This window comes from Wolffia australiana, chromosome 17 (assembly GCF_029677425.1).
Source record: "Wolffia australiana isolate 7733 chromosome 17, ASM2967742v1".
NCBI lineage: Eukaryota > Viridiplantae > Streptophyta > Magnoliopsida > Alismatales > Araceae > Wolffia > Wolffia australiana.
In genome coordinates this window covers 2,512,524-2,534,143 of record NC_135851.1, presented here as the reverse complement: position 1 = coordinate 2,534,143, position 21,620 = coordinate 2,512,524, and the positions used below count along the sequence as shown (strand labels likewise).

The 21,620-nt window shown below is 38.9% G+C and overlaps 2 protein-coding genes and 1 non-coding gene across 3 annotated transcripts; 1 reads left to right on the top strand and 2 right to left on the bottom strand.

The window, feature by feature from the left end:
- Window positions 1-1,654: 1,654 nt before the first annotated feature.
- Window positions 1,655-5,380, bottom strand: RPH1 (resistance to phytophthora 1). Its single transcript, XM_078589254.1, has 4 exons — window positions 5,047-5,380; window positions 3,709-3,919; window positions 2,040-2,209; window positions 1,655-1,963 (listed from the first exon to the last, which is right to left on the bottom strand). The coding sequence occupies exons 1-4, from the start codon at window positions 5,266-5,268 to the stop codon at window positions 1,937-1,939; spliced, it is 630 nt and encodes a 209-aa protein (XP_078445380.1). The 5' UTR covers window positions 5,269-5,380; the 3' UTR covers window positions 1,655-1,936.
- Window positions 5,381-9,218: 3,838 nt separating this feature from the next.
- On the bottom strand, window positions 9,219-13,338 carry LOC144714651 (putative E3 ubiquitin-protein ligase RF298). The gene is made up of 3 exons (XM_078589433.1): window positions 12,530-13,338; window positions 10,956-11,352; window positions 9,219-9,797 (listed from the first exon to the last, which is right to left on the bottom strand). Exons 1-3 carry the CDS (start codon window positions 13,336-13,338, stop codon window positions 9,330-9,332), a joined length of 1,674 nt encoding a protein of 557 aa, XP_078445559.1. The 3' UTR covers window positions 9,219-9,329.
- A 2,466-nt stretch (window positions 13,339-15,804) lies between these two features.
- Window positions 15,805-15,886, top strand: TRNAS-UGA (transfer RNA serine (anticodon UGA)). The gene has a single exon. It is a non-coding gene; the product is annotated as a tRNA-Ser (tRNA).
- Window positions 15,887-21,620: the final 5,734 nt, after the last annotated feature.

Below are 21,620 nucleotides of genomic sequence, written 5' to 3'. Positions count from 1 at the left end.
AGAGAAAAACCAATGTGATTTTTACATAGGTAGAGGGGACTACATATTGAATGGAGGGTATGGATGGATCGAGGAGACAGAGCCAAAGTCATCCTTAACTTTCAGTTTGAAACTCCTTCTTTATCGTCAGATATCTTGATCATCAGATTTCTTAATTGTGATATTCTTCTCTCACATCATCAATCCAGGCATCTCATATTTTTTGGATTTTTTTAATTGTATGCCCCGTTTTTTTATCGTTTAATCAGTATACAATTGCATGTCCATTTACCGAAAACTGTAACTTTGTAACATCCAAAAAATATTTATTGTAATCCATATTATTCATTTTCTGTAAAGCATTGAACATGACGTGTACATGCCTTCTTGAGTTCTAAAATTGCACTGATTGCAATTCCAATCTAGCTCTTTTTTCCTTGGTCCATGTCTCCCCCTTTCAGAAACTCCAAAGTTTAATCAATTGTGATTTAAATTGCCCTTTTTTCATTGTTCAACATCTCATTGTGCACATAAAATATAAGAATTCATCAAAATGATTAGGGCCCCACAATTTTGTGATGCAATAGTGGTACCTTTTGGCAATGATTGGAAGGCCAATCATTGGTCGCGGCCATGATAAGCTGCGACCAATGATAAGCCACAATCAAAATTAATATGATTGCAGCATTTGACAACACGTGAATAAACTTGAAAAAAAATACAAAATCGCTGTAAGTAATTCCATAAAATATATTAAAAATATGTCAAACAAATCCCTTAAAATACCTCAAAATCCATATAATTTAGAGTATTAGTTTAAAACTAAATTCAGTCATTTTAAACCTGATAACACATAAATGGTCATTGTAGTGCATTTAGACAATGAAAATTCATGATATTAATATTTGAATTACGTTTTATCAGTGATGTAGTCAGTCGTTCGCAGCGGATGATGCTGGCCAGTCAAGAGATGGTTGTTGGTAGTGAACAATGATGACGTGTGAAGTTATAACTTTGTTATAACGGAACTAAATTTTTAGAAAGCTTGCATCTAGGCTGTACATCGGAATTTTCGTCCAAATAATGAAGAGAAAATCACAAAATCTCATACTCACTTCCCCAAGGGATGAGTGAGTGGTGATTTTTCTCCAAGAATCTTGATCAACCTTGAAATATCTCTTCCATTATCTTATACTGACTAAAATAGATCAAAGAAATGAGATGCAATACACCACAATCAATAAGGTGGGAGCATAAATACAAGATAAGATGCAAAGAGAGAATGACGGAGGTTAAATAGTACTTTATCTCTCTCCTTGCCCATGGATTTAGTTACATGGGTTTGAAGGGCTAAGGTGGCTTGATCTCCAGCCTGGATCCACATCCTTATTGCGAAGATTTGGAAACAGACTTTGCCAATCTTCGCCAAGATAGGAAAACCTTATATTCCATAAAATACCAATTGTCATTTGATTATTTGCTTATGAACTGTTGTCAAAATCAGAGGATATAGCTCCATGTAGATCTTGCTTTAGATCCATAATTAAAGGAATGTCTAAGCTCATCATGATCATTTGCTGCGGCTAAAATTACTGAAACTTCTCCAATATGCAATTTGAATATATGTACTTATCCAAGTATTGATAATGGCAGAAAAAAAAGAAACCATCCCCAATGCCCAAGATTGAATGATGTCATTATAAGTTTAAAACGCTGAAAAATGACATCATATGAAACATTTTACATTTCTGCAATTTAAGAGAAACTCTGCCCTGAATACCAGATCAATCATTAGCTGAGCATCCTTAAAACGAAGAGACCCATTTACAACTATGGAAATAAGTGATGAATATCGCTTTACAATGCTGATGTAACCCTGAAATCTTATCTCCAGCCATTCTGCATTAAAAACACAAACAAAAATCTTTCTTCACCAACCCATCTTCATGCTGGATTGTCAGTCAGATTTTTGAAACCACCCAAGCTGCCCAGGAAACAAAATGCAGCAGAAATAAGTATATTTTAAAATAGATGTGTCCAATTAAAATAAATGAGATTACCTTCCAAGAATACATCAAAAGAAAGGCGACTGTATCTGCTGACCAAACAACAGCAAAAGACTTCACGAAAAATGGGATTGTGACGTTGATTAATGGGACGAGGAGGAAGAGGTAGTTCAGAGCTTCCTTTTCCTGCTTAGAGCAGTCTCTAGCTCGAAGTGATGGAATTGCTGCATTAAAAGGAAAACAAATCATATTATGAATTTTACTTCACAATATTTTCATGGTGTAAGTATGTTACCTAAATTGCTTTCAGACTTTAGAATAAATACGAAGACATTTATTGATTTCACGAACACATTCGAGAGTATCAAAATTGAAAAAAAACATATAGTATCAAGAGAATGTAAAAACAATCATGGGGTAAATATGTTACTTAAATTACTTTCAGACTTCAGCATAAATACGAAGACATTATGCATTCTTTCAACTTTTAGATTTTTTTCTCTTAATACGAAGACTTTCACATCCTATGGAATTCCATGGGCATGATTTCTCCGTCTCAACGTTCCATGAACAAAATTGAGAAAATAAAGACACACAACTCATGATGTAAAAACCAAGCTTTACAAATAAGAAGACATGAAGCGCCCCATTTCATGACCTAATAAAAAATTGACAAAATCAAGATACCACAACAATTAATGATGTACTATGGAACTTTTCACATTATTCTACATCCCAGTGAATTCCACAGCTAATCTCATTATTCCAAGAACAAAATTTGCGAAAATCAAGAAAAATGACCAGAGCAGAAACATATTATAGATTTACTCTATCTCTGCGAGTTCATATTCGATAAGATCTACTCTGTCTCTGCTACTGTTCATCAGATTTATATTCTTTAGATTTTCACAAATTTATCCTTTCGAAAAAATCCAAAAAATCAGAGAAAAAGGATAAGAAAAAGGCACAGAATGAGAACTCATTTGATTTACGAGAAAAAGCAAAAACAATGAACAGTTGCAGAGACAGCAAGGACCATGCTTAAAAATTCACAAAAACACGAATAAAAATTTAAAAAGCCTGTGGTTATCTATTAATCTGATGAACAGTGACAGATATAGCAACGATCACACAGATCATGAGACCCCCCCATCTCACAATTTCGTGATAGAAAGTCATAAACACAGAAAATTAGGAGAACATATGTGTTTGATTCATTAGGCGAGGACGCAAAATCTGATGAACAGTCCCCAAGACAGAGGAACTAGAAGAAAACCCAGACAGAGATAGTCGATTCCGTGCACAAATAATCACATGAAAATAAAAATAAATAAATAAAAGAGCAGCTGGACATTCTGGTTAATTTATCAGACGAAGAATCAAGATCCGATGAAACAGTCACAGAGGTAGAGATGAAATCAATGAACATCCAGACAACGCGTCCAAAATTCTCAAGCACCGAACTTTAAAAGAAAAAAAAATAGAAAAAATCGAGCAGAGCAGGATAATCGATTTATGTATCCGATGAAGAATCACAGAGATGAACTCAGAGAACATCCAGATAGTGATAGCCACATCCACGTTCAAAAAACTCACAAAAACCGAAAATTAAAAGAAAAAAAAGGAAAAAAAGGATATCAGGTCAGAAAAATACGGTTAATTTATCAAACAACGATTCAAAATCCGATGAAACAATAAGAGAAAGACAGAAAGATGAACTCACTGAACATCCAAATAGACCACATCCCCATCAATCTCCAGATATCTGGTTCATCGGATGGAAACAGGAGATTGAAGGAGAGCGCCCCTCCCAAGAGCATAGAAACATAGCCCTGCACCTCAAAAACAGTATAAAGTGTCGTTCCAGGCACTGCTGGATTCTTCGACGCGGTCGACGCCCTCGGTGCAAACGTAGCCGCTGTCTTTTGAACCACCTGCAGCAAATCCCAAGCCTTTAAACAAGAGAAAACACCAATTATTGAAAAAGATTGAGAAAAAACACTGTTTTGCATCCGACCTTCCTTCTTGATGTTCTTAGAAGAAGAAGACGATTGCGAAAAAATACAGATTTGAATCCAACCCAGCTTCTTAATTTTCTTATCAGAAAGGAAAATAGCGACAAAATTAATAAAACCCCGGGAAAAAGCGAAGTACTGATAGAGATTGAGAATAATCGATGTTTTTGCATTCGACCCACCTTCTTAATTTTCTTATACGAAAGGAAACTATCGACAGAATCGATAAAACCCCAGGAAAAAGCGAAGTACTGATAGAGATTGAGAATAATCGATGTTTTGCGTCCGACCCACCTTCTTAATTTTCTTAGAACAAAGGAAGATAGCGAGGGAAGAAGAAGAAGAAGAAGAATCGATAAAACGTAAATTATTGAAAGAGATTGCTAAAATTTACTAATTTGAATCCAACCAACCTTCTTAATTTTCTTAATAGATGGAAAATTGCGGGGGAGGAAGAAGAAATAACCGATAAAACCACGAGAAAATCCCAAGGTCAGAAAAGAACTGCAGAAAATTACAGATTTGAATCCGACCCACCTTCTTGATTTCCTTGTCAGATGGGAAACCAGCGGAGGAAGAAGAAGAAGAAGAAGAAGAAGAATCGACAAAACTACGAGAAAACGTGAAGTACTGAAAGAGATTGCGAAATATTACAGTTTTGAATCCGACTCACCTTATCGATTCTCTTATCTGAAGGGAAAACAGAGGGGGAAGAAGAAGATGAAGAATAATTGATTTAACTACGAGAAAACGTGGACTACTGAAAGATTTTGCGAAAAATTACAGCTTTGAATCCGACCCACCTCAAAGAGAAAATAGAGTGGGAAGAAGAAGATGAAGAAGATCGATAAAAATACGAGAAAACATGAAGCGCTGAAAAATATTGCAAAAAATCACAGCTCGGAATCCGACCCACCTTCTTGATTTCCTTATCAGATGGAAAACCAGCAGGGGAGGAAGAAGATGAAGAAGAATCGATTAAACTACGAGAAAACATGAAGTACTGAAAGAGATTGCCAAAAATTACAGCTTAGAATCCGACCCACCTTCTTGATTTCCTTATCGGATGGGAAACCAGCAGGGGAAGAAGAAGAATCGACGGAAGGAGGGGAGATTTGAGGTGGGCTGCTTCCAGAATCGTCGACGGCGGTGGAAGATTCGGCGTCTCCGCTAGCTCGGAAGACGAATCGTCTTCTGGGTCGAAATTGGGGAAAAACAGGAAGATTGGGAGCTAAGGAAGAACTCCATGGAGATGAAATCAGGAACATCTCCCCTTCCTTCAATGGATTGGAGGGGAAGCAGATGAACAGACGAACTCAGTCCTGATTTTCCTGGTGTTTTAGCTCAATCTTCTCCTCCTATCTGTGTTTTCTTCTAATGTCCTATTATCAAGTAAACTCAAATTAAAAATACTTTTTCTGGGTTCTTTATTGGAATTTGATGTTATATATCTCACTCCATTTCACTCTACATCACAATTATTTTTTTTCTATATGTCATTCCAAACCAATCTCTACCTCAATTACTATTCTCCCAATGTCCTTTTATCAAGTAAACTCAAATTAAAAATACTTTTTCTGGGTTCTTTATTGGAATTTAATGTTATATATCTCACTCCAACTTATTCTATTTTTTCTTTATCACAAATGTATTTTCCCTAAGAAAAATACCCCACGTTGGATGTCCTTTTCAGCTTGCAGATACAAAATAATAAATTATTTCACTACGGATAAAATAGCACTAGTAGATGTGTCTTTCATCCTCCTGATCATTATAATACAGGGCATCATAATTCATGAGGACCTGATTGTTCCAAAAGCTTAAAAGAAAAGACTTAAGGTTAACAGTTAAATGTAATACTTTGTTCATTGTTACTGTTTTCCTTACTCTAGCTCCGTTTTTATGTGACCATTCATTATTTTTTACAGCAAGACTATTTGTTCGTGGAGAGCCCATTGAAACCATTCTTGTAAATTTCATCATACTTTGCTGTAATCATTATTTTTTATTAATTATATCTAACCATGAACTAGGTGAAATTTGTTTTTGAATAGGTATTGCTATTAATTAACTAAGATCACAAGGTTTTTGAATTATCAAATAATGGACTAAGAACACTCTCAAGCCTTCTTAAAAGTTGAGTTGACATGATATAAATCGGATATATAAATATATATCATTATCTTGATTTAAAATTTTGAATGGCATTATATGATGAAAATATACTAATATCCTGTGAATATAATAAGGAGTTACTACATAAAGTGTATGCATTATCATAGGATACATTATAGTATTTAAGTTTAGTTGTTAAAATAAAATGGTCTCTTTATTAAAAGGTTATAGTTTCCTAGAGAACAAATAGTTTAAACTTAGGATATGTGTGTTACGGAATGTCATCTCTATAGATTATACTTAAATGTAAATGGAAATAAACATTATAGCAAACTTCTTATGATAATTGGGTCGGCTGCATCAATGTGTAATAGATTTTCTCATCATAAGAAATAAAAAATATTTCTTTTAAACCAATACCAAGATAGGGGACTTTTTTGAGTGAGGAATCATAATTCCAGTGGATTGTGAATGCTACCTATATACTATTCTAGCACAAACATTTCTAGATTTTTCTGGGATTATTAAGGATGAAACTAAATCCTATTCTATATGCATATGGCGTCATGAGGCGATCTATTGATTTTAACTATCATGTTACTGGTTTGGGGCATAATGTTTAAACAGCCATTCAGAGTTATCATATAATATTGCACCTATGTAAGTCCCATTCGGATATTACACCTTTTCTTTAATTATTTTAATGTAAAACTTAGCTCCCTAAACATTGAACACAATTATTCATTTTCCCTATATCATCAAGCATCAGCCAAAACCGTAAGGTGAGTTTTTCCTTCCCCTAGGTTAATCACTAGTGATTTTCCCTTTCCCTAGGCCCAGAATTTCAGCTTATAATCCACCTGGCCTCCTTCACTTGGTTGTTAGAGAAAGGGAGAGAGAAAGAGAGTGAGAGAGTATGTGGAGGGGAAAGAGATAGGAAGAGAATGCGAGGAAGAGTGAGTCTGTGGAAGAGAGTTGAAGTGCAGAAAATAGGGTGGAAGAGAGGGAATGGAAGAGTGAAAGATAGAAAAGAGACAGAGGCTCTACTCATTCCTGAACCTGGAGAGATTGAAAGAGAGAGAGAGAGAGAGAGAGAGAGAGAGAGAGAGAAGAGATGGAGAGGTTCTGCTCATTCCTGAACCTGGAGAGATTGAAAGAGAGATAGAGAGAGAGAAAGAGAGAAGAGATGAAGAGGTTCTGCTCATTCCTGAACCTGGAGAGATTGAAAGAAAGAGATAGAGAGAGAGTGCAAGAGAGAGTGAAAGATAGAGTGAGAGTCTCTACTCATTCTTGAACCCGAAGAGTGTGAAAGGTAGACTGAGAGGCTCTACTCATTTTTGAACCTGGTGTGAGTGAAAGAGAGAGAGACTGAGACAGAGAGAAAACAGAGACAGACATATGAGAGAGAGAATGGAAGATAGAGTGAGAGGCTATACTTATTCTTTAACCTAGAGAGATTGAAAGAAAGAGATGGAGAGAGAGAGTGCACGAGAATGAAAGATAGAGTGAGAGACTCTACTCGTTCTTGAATCTGGAGGGAGTGAAAGAAAGAGAAAGAGGCTCTACTCTTTCCTGAACCTGGAAAGAGTAAAAGAAAGAGAAAGAGAGAGAAAGAGACAGAGAGATGGACACAGACAGACATAGAGAGAGAAAGAGGCTCTACTCGTTCCTGAATCTGGAGATGGTGAAAGAAAGAGAAAGAGAGAGATAGACATAGACATACATAGAGAGAGAGAGAGAGAGAAAGAGGCTCTACTCATTCCTGAATCTGGAGAGAGAGAGAGAGTGAAAGAAAGAGAAAGAGACATACAGAGAGAAAGAGCCTCTACTCATTCCTGAATCTAGAGAGAGTGAAAGAAAGAGAAAGAGAAAGAGAGAGATAGAGAGATAGACACAGACAGACATAGAGAGAGAAAGAGGCTTTACTCATTCCTGAATCAGGAGAGAGAGAGTGAAAGAAAGAGAAAGAGACATATTGAGAGATATACTCAGACAAACATAGAGAGAGAGAAAGAGGCTCTTCTTGTAGAAGATGGAGATGGAGAGGAAGGAAGAAGGAGAGAGATGGAGATAGAGTGAGAAAGATGTGGCGGCTCTACGCGATAGAGAGAAACTAGGGTTTTCTCATTGGTCATTGATGTGATGTTTCCATACAACCCTTATATAGGGCACACGAGAGAGAGAGAATGGTCAATGGGCTAATATAGGCCCAATAGGAGAGATAGAGTGATATAGATAGTGAGAGAGAGATAATCTCTCATAGAGGCCCTTATTGGGCTAGGCTATGGAAGCCCAATAAGGCCTTCATATGAGAAGATGCAGGCCTATATGGCCTACATGGGTAGGCCCTTATCGGGCCTACATAGTATACTCTAACACTTCTTATTCCTGAATCTGGAGAGAGAGTGAAAGAAAGAGAAAGAGACAGACATAGGGAGGGAGAAAGAGTCTCTACCCCTTCCTGAACATGGAAAGAGAGAGAGGAAGAGAGAGAATGAAAGATAGAGTGTGAAGCTCTTCTCATTACTGAATCTGGAGAGAGTGAAAGAAAGATAAAGAGACAGACATAGAGAGAGAGAGAGAAAGAGTCTCTACTCGTTCCTGAACCTGGAGAGAGAGAGAGAAAGAGGAAGAGAGAGAATGAAAAATAGAGTGAGAACTCTTCTCATTCCTGAATCGGGAGAGAGAGAGAAAGAAAGAGAAAGAGATATAGGGAGAGAGAAAGAGTCTATTCCCTTTGTTGAACCTGGAGAGAGAGAGAAAGAGGAAGAGAGAGAATGAAAGATAGAGTGAGAATTCTTCTCACTCCTGAATCTGGAGAGAGAGAAAGAAAGAGAAAGAGACAGACATAGGGAGAGAGAAAGAGTCTCTACCCCTTCCTGAACCTGGAGAGAAAGAGGAAGAGAGAGAATGAAAGATAGAGTGAGAACTCTTCTCATTCCTGATTCCTGAATCTGAAGAGAGAGAGAAAGAAAGAGAAGGAGACAGACATAGGGAGAGACAAAGAGTTTCTTCCCCGTCCTGAACCTGGAGAGAGAGAGAAAGAGGAAGAGAGAGAATGAAAGATAGAGTGCGAACTCTTCTCATTCCTGAATCTGGAGAGAGAGAAAGAAAGAGAAAGAGACAGACATAGAGAGAGAGATAGACATAGAGAGAGAGACATAGAGAGAGAAAGAGACATAGAGAGAGAGAGACATAGAGAGAGAAAGAGTCTCTACTCGTTCCTGAACCTGGCAACGACTCTCTCCAACAGGGGGGCTGCGCAGCAAAGACACTCCCTCTTCCCATCCTCGACATGCTCGGCGTTGCACCACGCGCAGAGCACCTGATGACCACACGGCACCATCACCGCGGCCACCTCTTCTCTGCCGCACTCCACACACTCCCACCTCCCCCTCGCCTTCTTCTTCTTCTGCTTCTTCTTCTTATTCCCTCCTCCCTTGCTCTCCTGCAACGGCTCCTCCTCTTCCTTCTTCTTCTTCTTCTTCTCCGTCTTCTTCCTCACCTCCTCTCTCAGCCTCCCCACTTCTCTCTCTAGCCACGCCTTCTCCCTCCCTGCCTTCTCTCTCATCAGCTTCTCCTCCCACCGCCATGACTCTTCCAGTCTCTCCTTCTCCTCCCTCTCTGGCCTGCACTGTGCCAGGGCTTCCTCCGTCTTCTTCACCTCCTCTCTCATCTGCGCCTGCCCAGAAAATCCACCGTTAGAACCTTCCCAGGAATAAACATCATGGGTTTCAAAATATTTTTAAAAATTATTATTCTCGTCTTTCCTCGCCTCCTGCCCAGAAATCCATTTTTAAAACCTTCCCAGAAATAAACATCATGGATAACATCATGGGTTGCACAATATTTTTCAAATTCTTATTTTCCTGTCTCCTCCCCACTTGCCCAGAATTCCAACGTTAAAACCTTTACAGGAATAAACATAACAGATAACACGATAGGTTTCACAGTATTTTTAAAATTCTTGGCCTCTTCTCTCCTCCCCATTTGCCCAGAACTCCAACGTTAAAAACTTTCCAGGAATAAACATAACAGATAACATAATAGGTATCAAAATATTTTTAAAATATTATCCTCCTCTCTCCTCCACACTTGCCCAGAATTCCAACGTTAAAACCTTTCCAAGAATAAACATGACAGATAACATGATAGGTTTCACAATATTTTTAAAATTCTTATTCTCCTCTCTCCTCCCCATTTGCCCAGAATTCCAATTTTAAAAACTTTCCAGGAATAAACATGATGGATAACATGATAGTTTCACAATGGATAACATGATGGGTTTGACAAATATTTTTCAAAATTCTTCTCTCTCCTCCCTACCTGGCGAGAATTTCACTATTGAAATGTTCCAAGGAAGAAACATAACAGATGACATCATGGGTTTCACAATATTTTTAAAATTCTTGTCATCCTCTCTCCTTACCGCCTGCCCAGAAATCCACCGTTAAAACCTTCCCAGGAATAAACATAACAGATGACATAATGGGTTTCACAATATTTTTCAACATTATTCTCTCTCCTCCCCACCTGCCCAGAATTCCACCATTAAAACGTTCCCTGGAATAAACATAACAGATATTGGTTTCACAATAATTTTAAAATTCTTGTCCTCCTCTCTCCTCCCCACCTGCCCAGAAATTTAAAAAATAATCGTCCAACTTATGAATTAAATATAATATATGTCACACACAAATAAAGAGCAAAAATTTTGAAAAAATATTTTTTAAAATATCAAAGCTACAAAAAAAATATAAGAAACATGTCCATAAAAAAACATGAAATCTACTAACAGCAACATAACTTTTTTAAGAATTGCAAATCCTTCCCAACATACCTCAATCCTGTCGCAATACTGCTGTGCATCGAAGATCAAAGACCGAAGTTGATCATCCTTGCGTCTCACCATATTCAACTTCTCAGTAAACTCGAGTCTCTCTCTATCCACGAAACCCTCTTCCTTGTCCTTCAGCCTCTTCCTCTTAACACTTTCCTTGATGGCAACCTCTCTCTCTCCTTGTAGCCATGAAATATCATCTTGCAAACATTTAACCACAACACCACACCTCTCAATCTGCTTCATGCTCTTGTTCAGCTCCATCTCAGTCATCTCTACTCTCTTAAGCTCATTTCCATGCCTTCTCAGTGATGCTTTCAGTCCCTCTATTTCCTGTCTGTTACTCTGCTGCCTATTTGTGGCCTGTCTCACCTTCAACGTAGCCCACTCCCTCCACCTGTTTATCCCCAGTGGCCCAAGGAAACAAAAGAATCAGTAACATTTTTCTCAGACTGACAGAGAACATACTTGTTTTTTGTTTGAATGATTTCTTTTTTAATCATATTTTCACAATTTTAAATAGACAGAATCAACTAATTTGTTACTATATACTAATGATAATGGAATAAGAGTTTAAAAATATAATTGATTTCAGATATAGGTCATGGGTATGTGCTGTCAATGTGTAAATACTATCATTTTTGGTGTGTTCCAACTCATACTGAAGAAGGTCTCTATTCCATTAGACTAAAAATTAAGACGTGAAATAACTAATCCAAAAATCAGTCTTCATGGGGGCAATCTCTCATAGTATAAGTAATCCATAGGTTCCAATCTAGAGATAATTACTAAGCTTAAAATAATTCGAAGTCAATAGGCAAGGATTAAGGAAGGAAAAAAATTAAAAAATCAAAATCCAAGAAATAAAATAAATAAAAATTAATAAATCAAAAAGAGAAAATTGAAAAAGAAATAAAATCCAATAAATCCAAGAACTAAAAGAAAAATAATAAGTGCAGTCAATGATTCGAAAAAATAATTAAATAATTTCTAGATGATTGAGAAAATATGAATAGAATAAATAATTATAACAAAGCAAAATATTAAAAATTAATAGAGGAAAAAAATAAAATAAAATAAAGAAAATGTGGAAATAGTAAAGCAAACAAAAACAAAAAGAGAAATGCAAAAAAAGGTTAAATCAAAAGTAAACAAAGACTGATCATACAAACCAAGAATAAGAAGAAAAATAATATATATTTTTTAAAAAATATATTGTCTCAACAAGGTGAACCCACCATTCCAAGGCCTTTTTTATCTCAATCTTCCTGCACACCATCTTCATAATTATCCTATCCCTATTCTTCTCCCCATCCAACACCCCCACCTTACACTCTTAATCTTTCTCCTCTCTTCTGCATGGCATCTTTCTCTCTCTTCCTCTCCCTCTCCTTAATAACAATGAACACAAAACACAAAAAAACAGTAATTCAAATAATAAAACAAAAACAAACTTAGAAGAAGGCATAGAACCCAAGAAGAGGAAGAAGAAAATAACTAAAAAAAAAACAAACCAAGAAGAGTAAATTTTTGTTTTAAAAAAGCCCAAGATACGAAGAGCACGGGGAACCCACCCTTCCAAGGCCTTTTTTATCTCAATCTTTCTGCACACCATCCTCATAATTATCCTATCCCTATTCTTCTCCCCATCCAACACCCCTATCTTGCACTCATATTCTCTCTCCTCTCCTACTCTTTCTTCGACGACCTCTCCTCTGCATGGCATCTCTCTCCCCCTCCCTCTCCCTCTCCCTCTCCCTCTCCCTCTCCTCCGCCAACTCCCCTCCTCCTCCCTCGCCAAGTACGACGTCGAACACTCCTCCTTCGCCGGAACCCGCAGCTCACCCACCACCAAAGCCCCCTCCGGAGCGCTCAACGGAGCGCTCGGCCGAGTACTTAGCCGATTTCCGGCGATCGCCGCGGAGTAGAGGTGCAAGTCCGCCACGAGCAACTCCCAAATCGCCTCCGCCACGCCCAGCCGAGGCCGAACCAATCGCAGAATCGCCACCATCTCCGCCGCGAGCGAGCTCTGCAGCTCTTCCATGTCCAATAAGTCATAGTCTTGGGAGAACTCTCCTGGGAAATTGGCTAAGTAATGGGCGGCGGAGAAGACGAGCGAGGCGGAGGCGTCGCAGTCGGAGTGGTAGAGAGGGGCGGTGAGGAGGGCGAAGGTGGCTTGCTCGGGGGAGAAGGAGAGGGCGACGATCTTGCGAGAGGAGATGGCGAGGAGATGGCGGGTTTGGGATTGGAGGAGGAGGGCGAGGGGCGCTTCCGAGGAGGGAGCCCAGCCGATGGAGGTGAGCTTCGGCGTGGGTATTTGGGATTTGGGTTGAGCCCAGAACGCCGGCCAGAGCTTTCTCGGCGGTGGTTTTGCGACTTCCATTCTTGCAGTTTGTGGAGAAGAAGAAGACAATGATGATGACGACGAAGAAGAGGAAGAAGTTAAGAAAGAAGATAAAGAAGAAGAAGAAGATGATGATGATGACAAAGAAGAGGAAGAAGTTAGGAAAGAAGATCAAGAAGAAGAAGAAGATAGAAGAAGAAGCGGAAGAAAGTAAAGAGGAAGAAGACAAAGAAGGAGAGGGGGAGGAAAATAAAGAGGAAGAGGAATAAAATGAAGAAGTAGAAGAGGAAGAAGATAAAGAAGTAGAAGGGGAACAAGATAATGAAGAAGAAGAGGAAGAAGATAATGAAGAAGATGAGGAAGAAGATAAAGAAGTAGAAGGGGAACAAGATAATGAAGAAGAAGAGGAAGAAGATAATGAAGAAGATGAGGAAGAAGATAAAGAAAAAGAAGAGGAAGAAGATAATGAAGAAGGGAAGGATGAGGATAATGAAGACGAAGTGGAAGAAGATAAAGAATCAGATGATGAACAAGAAGAGGAACAAGATAATGAAGAAGAAGAGTTAGAAGATAATGAAGAAGACAAAGAATAAGAAGTGGAAGAAGAGGGGGAAGAGGAGAAAATAAAGAGTGTCAAGAAGTGTAGGTTTTGGAGAGAGAGAGAGAGAGAGGAGAGAGAATATGAGGAAGAAGAACGTCAAGAAGTGGACGGTTCGGAGATCAACTGAAGAGAGACAAGAAAGGCGGTCAAGAAGCACGTCAAGAAGTGTAAGTTTTGGATGTGAGGTGAAGAGAGACGATGAAGAAGAAGGTTAAGAAGTGGAAATCTCTGGAGATGAATTGGAGATGAAGAGGGGAAAGTTGGCAAAGAAAAAGGTCAAGAAGTGGAAGTTTTGGAGATGAGGTGAAGAGAGACGATCAAGAAGAAGAACGTAAAGAAGTGGAGATGAATGGAAGAGAGATGATGAAGAGGATGAAGAAGAATGTAACCAACTGTTAAAACTTACGGATATGAAATGGAGATAATCCCACAAGAAGTAACACCAAGAAGAAGGTAACGAACTGGAAGAATGAATAGATATGAATTGGAGATAACCCCATATTAAGTAACACCAAGAAGAAGGTAATAAACTGGTAGAACTAACATATATGAATTGGAGATAACCCCATAAGAAGTAACACCAAGAAGAAGGTAATAAACTGGTAGAACTAACATATATGAATTGGAGATAACCCCATAAGAAGTAACACCAAGAAGAAGGTAATAAACTGGTAGAACTAACATATATGAATTGGAGATAACCCCATAAGAAGTAACACCAAGAAGAAGGTAACCAACTGGTAGAATTAATGGATATGAATTGGAGATAACCCCACATTAAGTTACACCAAGAAGAAGGTAACGAACTGGTAGAATTAATAGATATGAATGGGAGATAACCCCATAAGAAGTAACACCAAGAAGAAGATAACAAACTGGTAGAATTAAAAGATATGAATTGGAGATAACCCCACAAGAAATAACACCAAGAAGAAGGTAACGAACTGGTAGAATTAAAAGATATGAATTGGAGATAACCCCACAAGAAATAACACCAAGAAGAAGGTAACGAACTGGCAGAATTAAAAGATATGAATTGGAGATAACCCCACAAGAAATAACACCAAGAAGAAGGTAACGAACTGGTAGAATTAAAAGATATGAATTGGAGATAACCCCACAAGAAATAACACCAAGAAGAAGGTAACGAACTGGCAGAATTAAAAGATATGAATTGGAGATAACCCCACAAGAAATAACACCAAGAAGAAGGTAACGAACTGGTAGAACTAACAGATATGAATGGGAGTTATCCCAGACGGAAAAAGAACAAGAAGAAGGTAACGAACTGGTAGAACTAACAGATATGAAAGGGAGTTATCCCAGAAAGAGAAAGAACAAGAAGAAGGTAACGAACTGGTATAATTAAAAGAGATGAATTGGAGGTATCCCAGAAGGAGAAGGAACAAGAAGAGTGTGACAAACTGTTTGAACCTACGGAGATGAATTCGAGATAACCCCATCAGGAGCAACAACAAATTTGACAAACTGTTAGAACTTACGGAGATAAATTGGGCATACCCACTAAGGAACAACAAGAGCAAGTTGAGTATGTCTTGGAACTTGCGGAGATGAATAGGAGATAAACCAAATTTGGAGCAATTACAAGAAGAAGTTAAATATCTCTTGGAATTTACGGAGATGAATAGGAGATAAACCCAACATGGAGCGATAACAAGAACAAGTTAAGTATCTCTTGGAACTTACGGAGATGCATAGGAGATAAACCCCATAAGGAGTAATAACAACAAGAAGTTAAATATTTCTTGGAACTTAGGGAGATGAATTGGACATAACCCATAAGAATAACAACAAGAACAAAGCAGCGAACTTAAAGAGCTTGAAGAAAAAGAGCAAGGGAAAAAACAATTAATACAATTATTTATGTTTACTTAATATAACAAGTCGATATGTCCGAGTGGTTAAGGAGACAGACTTGAAATCTGTTGGGCTACGCCCGCGCAGGTTCGAACCCTGCTGTCGACGAAATCGCTTTTTTTCCGATCTTTTCTTTTCGGGCTACATTTCGGCCCATTTAAACTTCAATTAAGCCCGCTACTTCAGCATCGACTTTTCTTTTTCCTCTTTTTGTCTCAATATTTATAAAGGTATTTTAACGTTAAAAAATTGTTAATATTGATATTTCAATGAAACATTCATTATTATTGATTTTTCGTCACAAAATTCATATAGTTATGTTTAATGTTATAAAGCTGTTATTAGAAATTCATGCCTACCTTAGATTTCATATCTATGAAATATTCATTGATCATCGATGTTTTTCGTCCAAATATTTATAAAGTTATGTTTAACTTTATAAAGCTGTTATTAGAAATCCATGTCTAACTTAGGTCTGATATCTATGAAATATTCATTAATAATCGATATTTTTTGTCCGAATATTTATAAAGTTGTGTACGATGTTATAAAACTGTTATTAGAAATCCATGCCTATCTTAGATCTGATATCTATGAAATAGTCATTCATACCCATATTTTTAGTCTGAATGTTTATAAAGTTATGTTTAATGTTATAAAGCTGTTAATAGAAATCCATGTCTATCTTATACCTTATATCTATGAAATATTCATTAATACCGATTTTTCAAAAATCTATTAAGAGTGAATATAGTAGATAAGTATAACATCTATAGGAGTTTATGACCGAACATTCAAAGTTTCCAAATAATAAAAATTGTGCCCGAATGTGGAGTCAGGTGAGGCAAAAAAATATTACTCCTGGCCAGAATTTTTGCACTGTAATGAGCACCATCTCTACCTGAGCTTTTTTGAGGAATTATTTTTCAATGCTTTTAGATGGAAAATAATTCTACTGTCATGTTGTCTCTTGTCTTTTAAATTATTGTTAAAAAGCATTATAAATATTTTTACCCTATCGTATTAAGATAGTTATGACCATATTAAACTGATGCATAAAGGTTTGTCGACATGACGGAATGGGACGGAACAGGACGGAACAGGACGGAATGGGACAGAACCGGACTGAACAAAAACTGGTATGAAATTTGTCTCAAAATGAATAGAATATGACTGGCCAATGAGAGAAACCAATTAGATACATTATCTCTCTCTCCCCCCCCCCATTGCAACGCCTCTATCACTCCAATGTGTGCGGATCTATTTTAATTGATCCTTCACTCTGCCCTGCCCTGCTCTCTCTCTCTCTCTCTCTCTATCTCTCTCTCTCTCTCTCTATCTCTCTCTCTCTCTCGATATATATATATATATATCCATATATCTGTCTATGTATCTATCTATCGATCCATATATCTGTCTATGTGCACCTTAGATATTCTCCCAACGGGGAAACTAGGAGTCAGATAATTTGATCAGCAAATGCATGAGACTGGCAATTACCAAAACTAGGAGTCAGATAATTCGGAGAGATATAGACGTTGGAAGAGAGATACAGGTAGATCTGGTTACACACACACATATATAAGAGATAGAGAGATATATGGATGGAGATAGATAGAGACATATAGATAGTGGTAGAGATAGAGATATATATTGAGACAGAGACAGAGGCAGCGGTAGAGATAGAAAAAGATATACAGATAGACAGAGAGAGAGAGAGAGGGATATAGATGGATAGATAGATATACGTGTATAGAGAGAGAGATAGAGAGAGATAGAGGGATATAGATAAAGATAGACAGAGAGAGAGATAGAGGAATATATATGTATATAGATAGATATACGGATAGATAGATAATATGTTATTAATATGTTTGTTTAAGCAAATCAATTAAATTCTAGCCTTGGTTATTTTTGTCCCCGCATTTTTAAGAATACTAAGATGCCTACAAACACAACTCCTGGAAATCAAATAAACTGAATAAAAATTAGGAAACCTATGACATGAAATCAGTGATGTTTAGTTTATTTTTTTCCCTATTTTTACAATACTTTCCTACTACTACATTTATTCTTGTTGTCCCCATAATTTTTTACTCTTTATAAAGTAAAATTTTATTGTGGTTGTCTTGTGAGCAGAATTATGACTTGGCGTTACTATAATGTTCAATATTCTAGTATCAAGTTCCAGTACTGAATTTGGATGGGGCTTGGGCGATAATTTTTGTTCTTCTATAATATTCAAATTTCTGTCTTCTGCCTCTCTTGTCTGTCGTCATCTAAATTTGTTTGTATAGTCAAATATTTTTATACCCGTAAGATATTTTTTATAGTATAAATTAAGATTTTATATAATTTTATCAATGAATTAATTTTTTGATCTCTTCTTATCAGATTGTTGATAATTGGTAGCTACAACCCTTGTAATTAATATCATATGGGTCTTCGGAGCTCATCACAACTCTTTATGTTAGATGAAGGAGAGATGAATGCAAAGATTGTGCTTGATTTCTAGTAATAATAATTTATTTACCAATTTGTATAAATTTCCATGAGTGTGCATAATTTCCAAAATTGCCATTGTGCTTCCAATTTTAAAATACTGGCTTCTAGCACAAGTATCTTATAGTCAGATAGTTTGGTGTCTGTCTTTGGATGTTGGATACAAATTTCAAGTTTCTTAAATTAACTATAGATTACATTGTGGTGCATGGATGAGTAATCACATTCCAGTGGGAATGTCCCTTGTACACTAGTATTGAAGGCCCACTCAAACTCTCTCAAAGGATGAATTATTTCATAGGATCATAAACTACACAAAGGGCCATCTTAATTCAGACTCACATTCTTAAAGCATTGCTGTTTTTAATTTGTCTGTATACACGTGTGCAAGCACACTCACACACACAAAGATAGGGAATATTGGTGTATAACAGCTCTAAATATATAGGTACACATATCAACAATAAAAACAGGTATAGGTCTTAACACCCATACACACACACACACATATATACATATATACCCATATATATATATATTATATAATATACTCATATATATATATTATATATAATATAATATATATATATATGGATAGATAGATAGATATAGATATATATCTATGAATGTGATGGTATAGACAAATGTATACAAATCATCGTTTCCATTTTTTTTTGGCAAAGTATTTTCAATATTATAACACCTATTGTGACTTTATAGTATTTACTTAAACCCCACAAATGAATGACCAGGTAGAGAGGACTTTATGCCCTTAGTCGTTATGTAAGAAGAAATGCTACACTACCTTGACTCCCACTGAGGCTTTTCCTTAGATTGTTGAAGAAATAAAGTAAAATTGATAGGTTTACCACCTAATATCTAATCAACAGTTCTACTTAGCCTAATTCGGAAGACCTTGTATCTTGATTGTTTAGGAATTGACAAGATCTTACTATTACACAACCACATGGCCCATTAGATGCTACACTTAAATCCCCTTGGACTGAGAAACACTGGATGACTATTTTCCCTGACCCTGTTTTGAAGGTCCAACTCAGTATTGCCATGTAATTTCTCACAACTACTTCTATTGTAGCACATCTAAAGATAAATAAATAAATAAATATATATATATATATATGTATATATATATCTCACAATGCTCATCTATCCATTATTGAAGTATATCTCGTTTGAGATTTTGATTCAGATCAGAGTGCGGATGATTGTATTTTCCATTGCGCATCTTTCCATTGCTTGTCTCTTCTCATATGGATGTGATTGATGTTCTTGTTGTGCCCAAAATGCACTGGGTGAAAACAGCACAAAAAATAAACTTTTATGGATATGACAATGCCGCTATCCCAAATTTAATATTCGGTTAGAGGATTGATATTTAGAGTGCCAAATCTCAAGTAAGGTTACAAACTAATCTTATCTGGAGTGTTATCCTCTCCGCGCCCGCTCGTAAACTCGAACCTCTGTATCCATCTCTCTCTTGTTTCTCATCTCCCTTGGGCCATTTTAGGGAGATGGGAAGTTCCTTGTTTGGCATCGAACAAACACTGTTCAATGACGAACTAACATGTCAAAAGCAAGGTTCATGTTCGGTTCGTTCGTGAACCGTTCGCGAACACTACGCGTTTTGAAAAATGGTAAAAAACTGTATTATTGGAGAGAGAGATAGAGATGAGAGAGGGAGTGAGGGGGACGGGAGAATGGGAGAGGGGTGGGGGGGGGGAGAGAGAGAGAGAGAGAGAGAGGGAGGGAAGGAGAGGGAGAGAGAGAGGGAGAGAGAGGTGGGGGACGAGATGGGAGGGGGGACCAGAGGCGGAAGATGGGGTCGGGGGGAGAGAGAGAGAGATCGCCGGTCCCCCCTTTCTCTACAATAAGGGAGGAACCAGGGGACGAGAGAGAGAAAATATTATCATCATACTGTAAAAAAATTTCCTCGGGAATCCCAGATGTTTGTGAACTGTTCGTCTGTCAGCAAGCTGTTTGCCAACCCGTTTGGATTAGATTTTTTCCATTCGTGTTCGTTCGTGTTTGTTCGCATGTTCTTGAACGAACAAAACCTTTTCCCCCATCCCTTGAACAAAAGCGGCACGCGGCTCAGATTTCTACCATAGACCCGCCCGGACCAGCACACATATAGCTCAGAGCGGTCAAAATTAGTTCACTGGCACAAATTTTCACGCCTAACTGATGCCGGACGTCGTCTCAACGGCGTCCGACCGTCACCGAGGGTAGGAACTCGGTGTCGTATCACTAACTAATCGGTTCACGTCCACGACGTCAACCGATGGATATGCGGAGAACAGAAATGCATGTATGACGATAACGAGGATGATGGTCCTACTATGGTACGTGCAATGCGCCGACAAGCTATGAGAGCCAATCCGGAGCGGGGACGGGGTCGCCTAGCTGGGTTGAACCAGCCCTCCAAGTCGTCCGAGGTGGGTCGAGGGCGCGCACGCCGTCGAATGGGGTAACTCCCACTGGAATGCTCACACGCGTCGGGGCGTCCCCACTGCATCGACAGGTAAGACGCCGTCTTTGTTTCGTCGTTCTCTCAATCTGTCTCACTCACCTATCTAACCCGAGCGGTGGAGGCAATACGAAAGTACTGTAAGAAATAAGGACCAAGAAGCGAGGATGGCAGGTACCTCGTCGCGGGCGGCGGTTGACTCAGTAGGAGTTTCCACGAGAGGAGCGCTGGTGAAGGAGTATACCAATCACGAGCACGTGACAAGGGAGGCGGCCGGGCGCAGCAACAGCAGTGCAGCAGCGAGAAGCGGGCGGCGCGGCAGCGATGATGATCGATGTGGACTCACGGTGCCAGCTCACGGCGGGCCCGGCAGTAGTGCTGCGGCGTGTCGGTCGAGCAGGTCGCACTCACGGTCGGCGCGCAGTGGCAGCAAGCCGCGGCGCTCGCGCGACCAGGTCGCGCAGCTGGTGGCCGGCTGGGCGCGGCAGCGCGCGCCCGGTCGCGCGCGGCTGCGGCAGCGGCGCTGATCGCGATCGGCAGCGAGCGGGCGCGACGGGCGGCCAGCGCGGCTGATGGCGGCGCGGCAGCGGCGCTGCGCGAGCGGCGGCGGCGCGGCTGGCAGCTGGCGCGCAGCGGCTGGCGGCGACTAGCGGGCGCGGCGAGCGGCGAAGCGGCGAGCGGCGCGGCGGGCGGCGCTGGCGGCGGCAGCTGCTTTCGAGCAGCGAGCGCGGCGGCTGGCTGCGGCTGCGACGAGGCAGCTGGCATGGAGGCGGCGCTGACGCTGATCGCAGCGACGATCTCCTTCCCTTCCCCTTCTCTTCCCCTTCTCTTCTTCCTCTCTTCTTCTTCTTC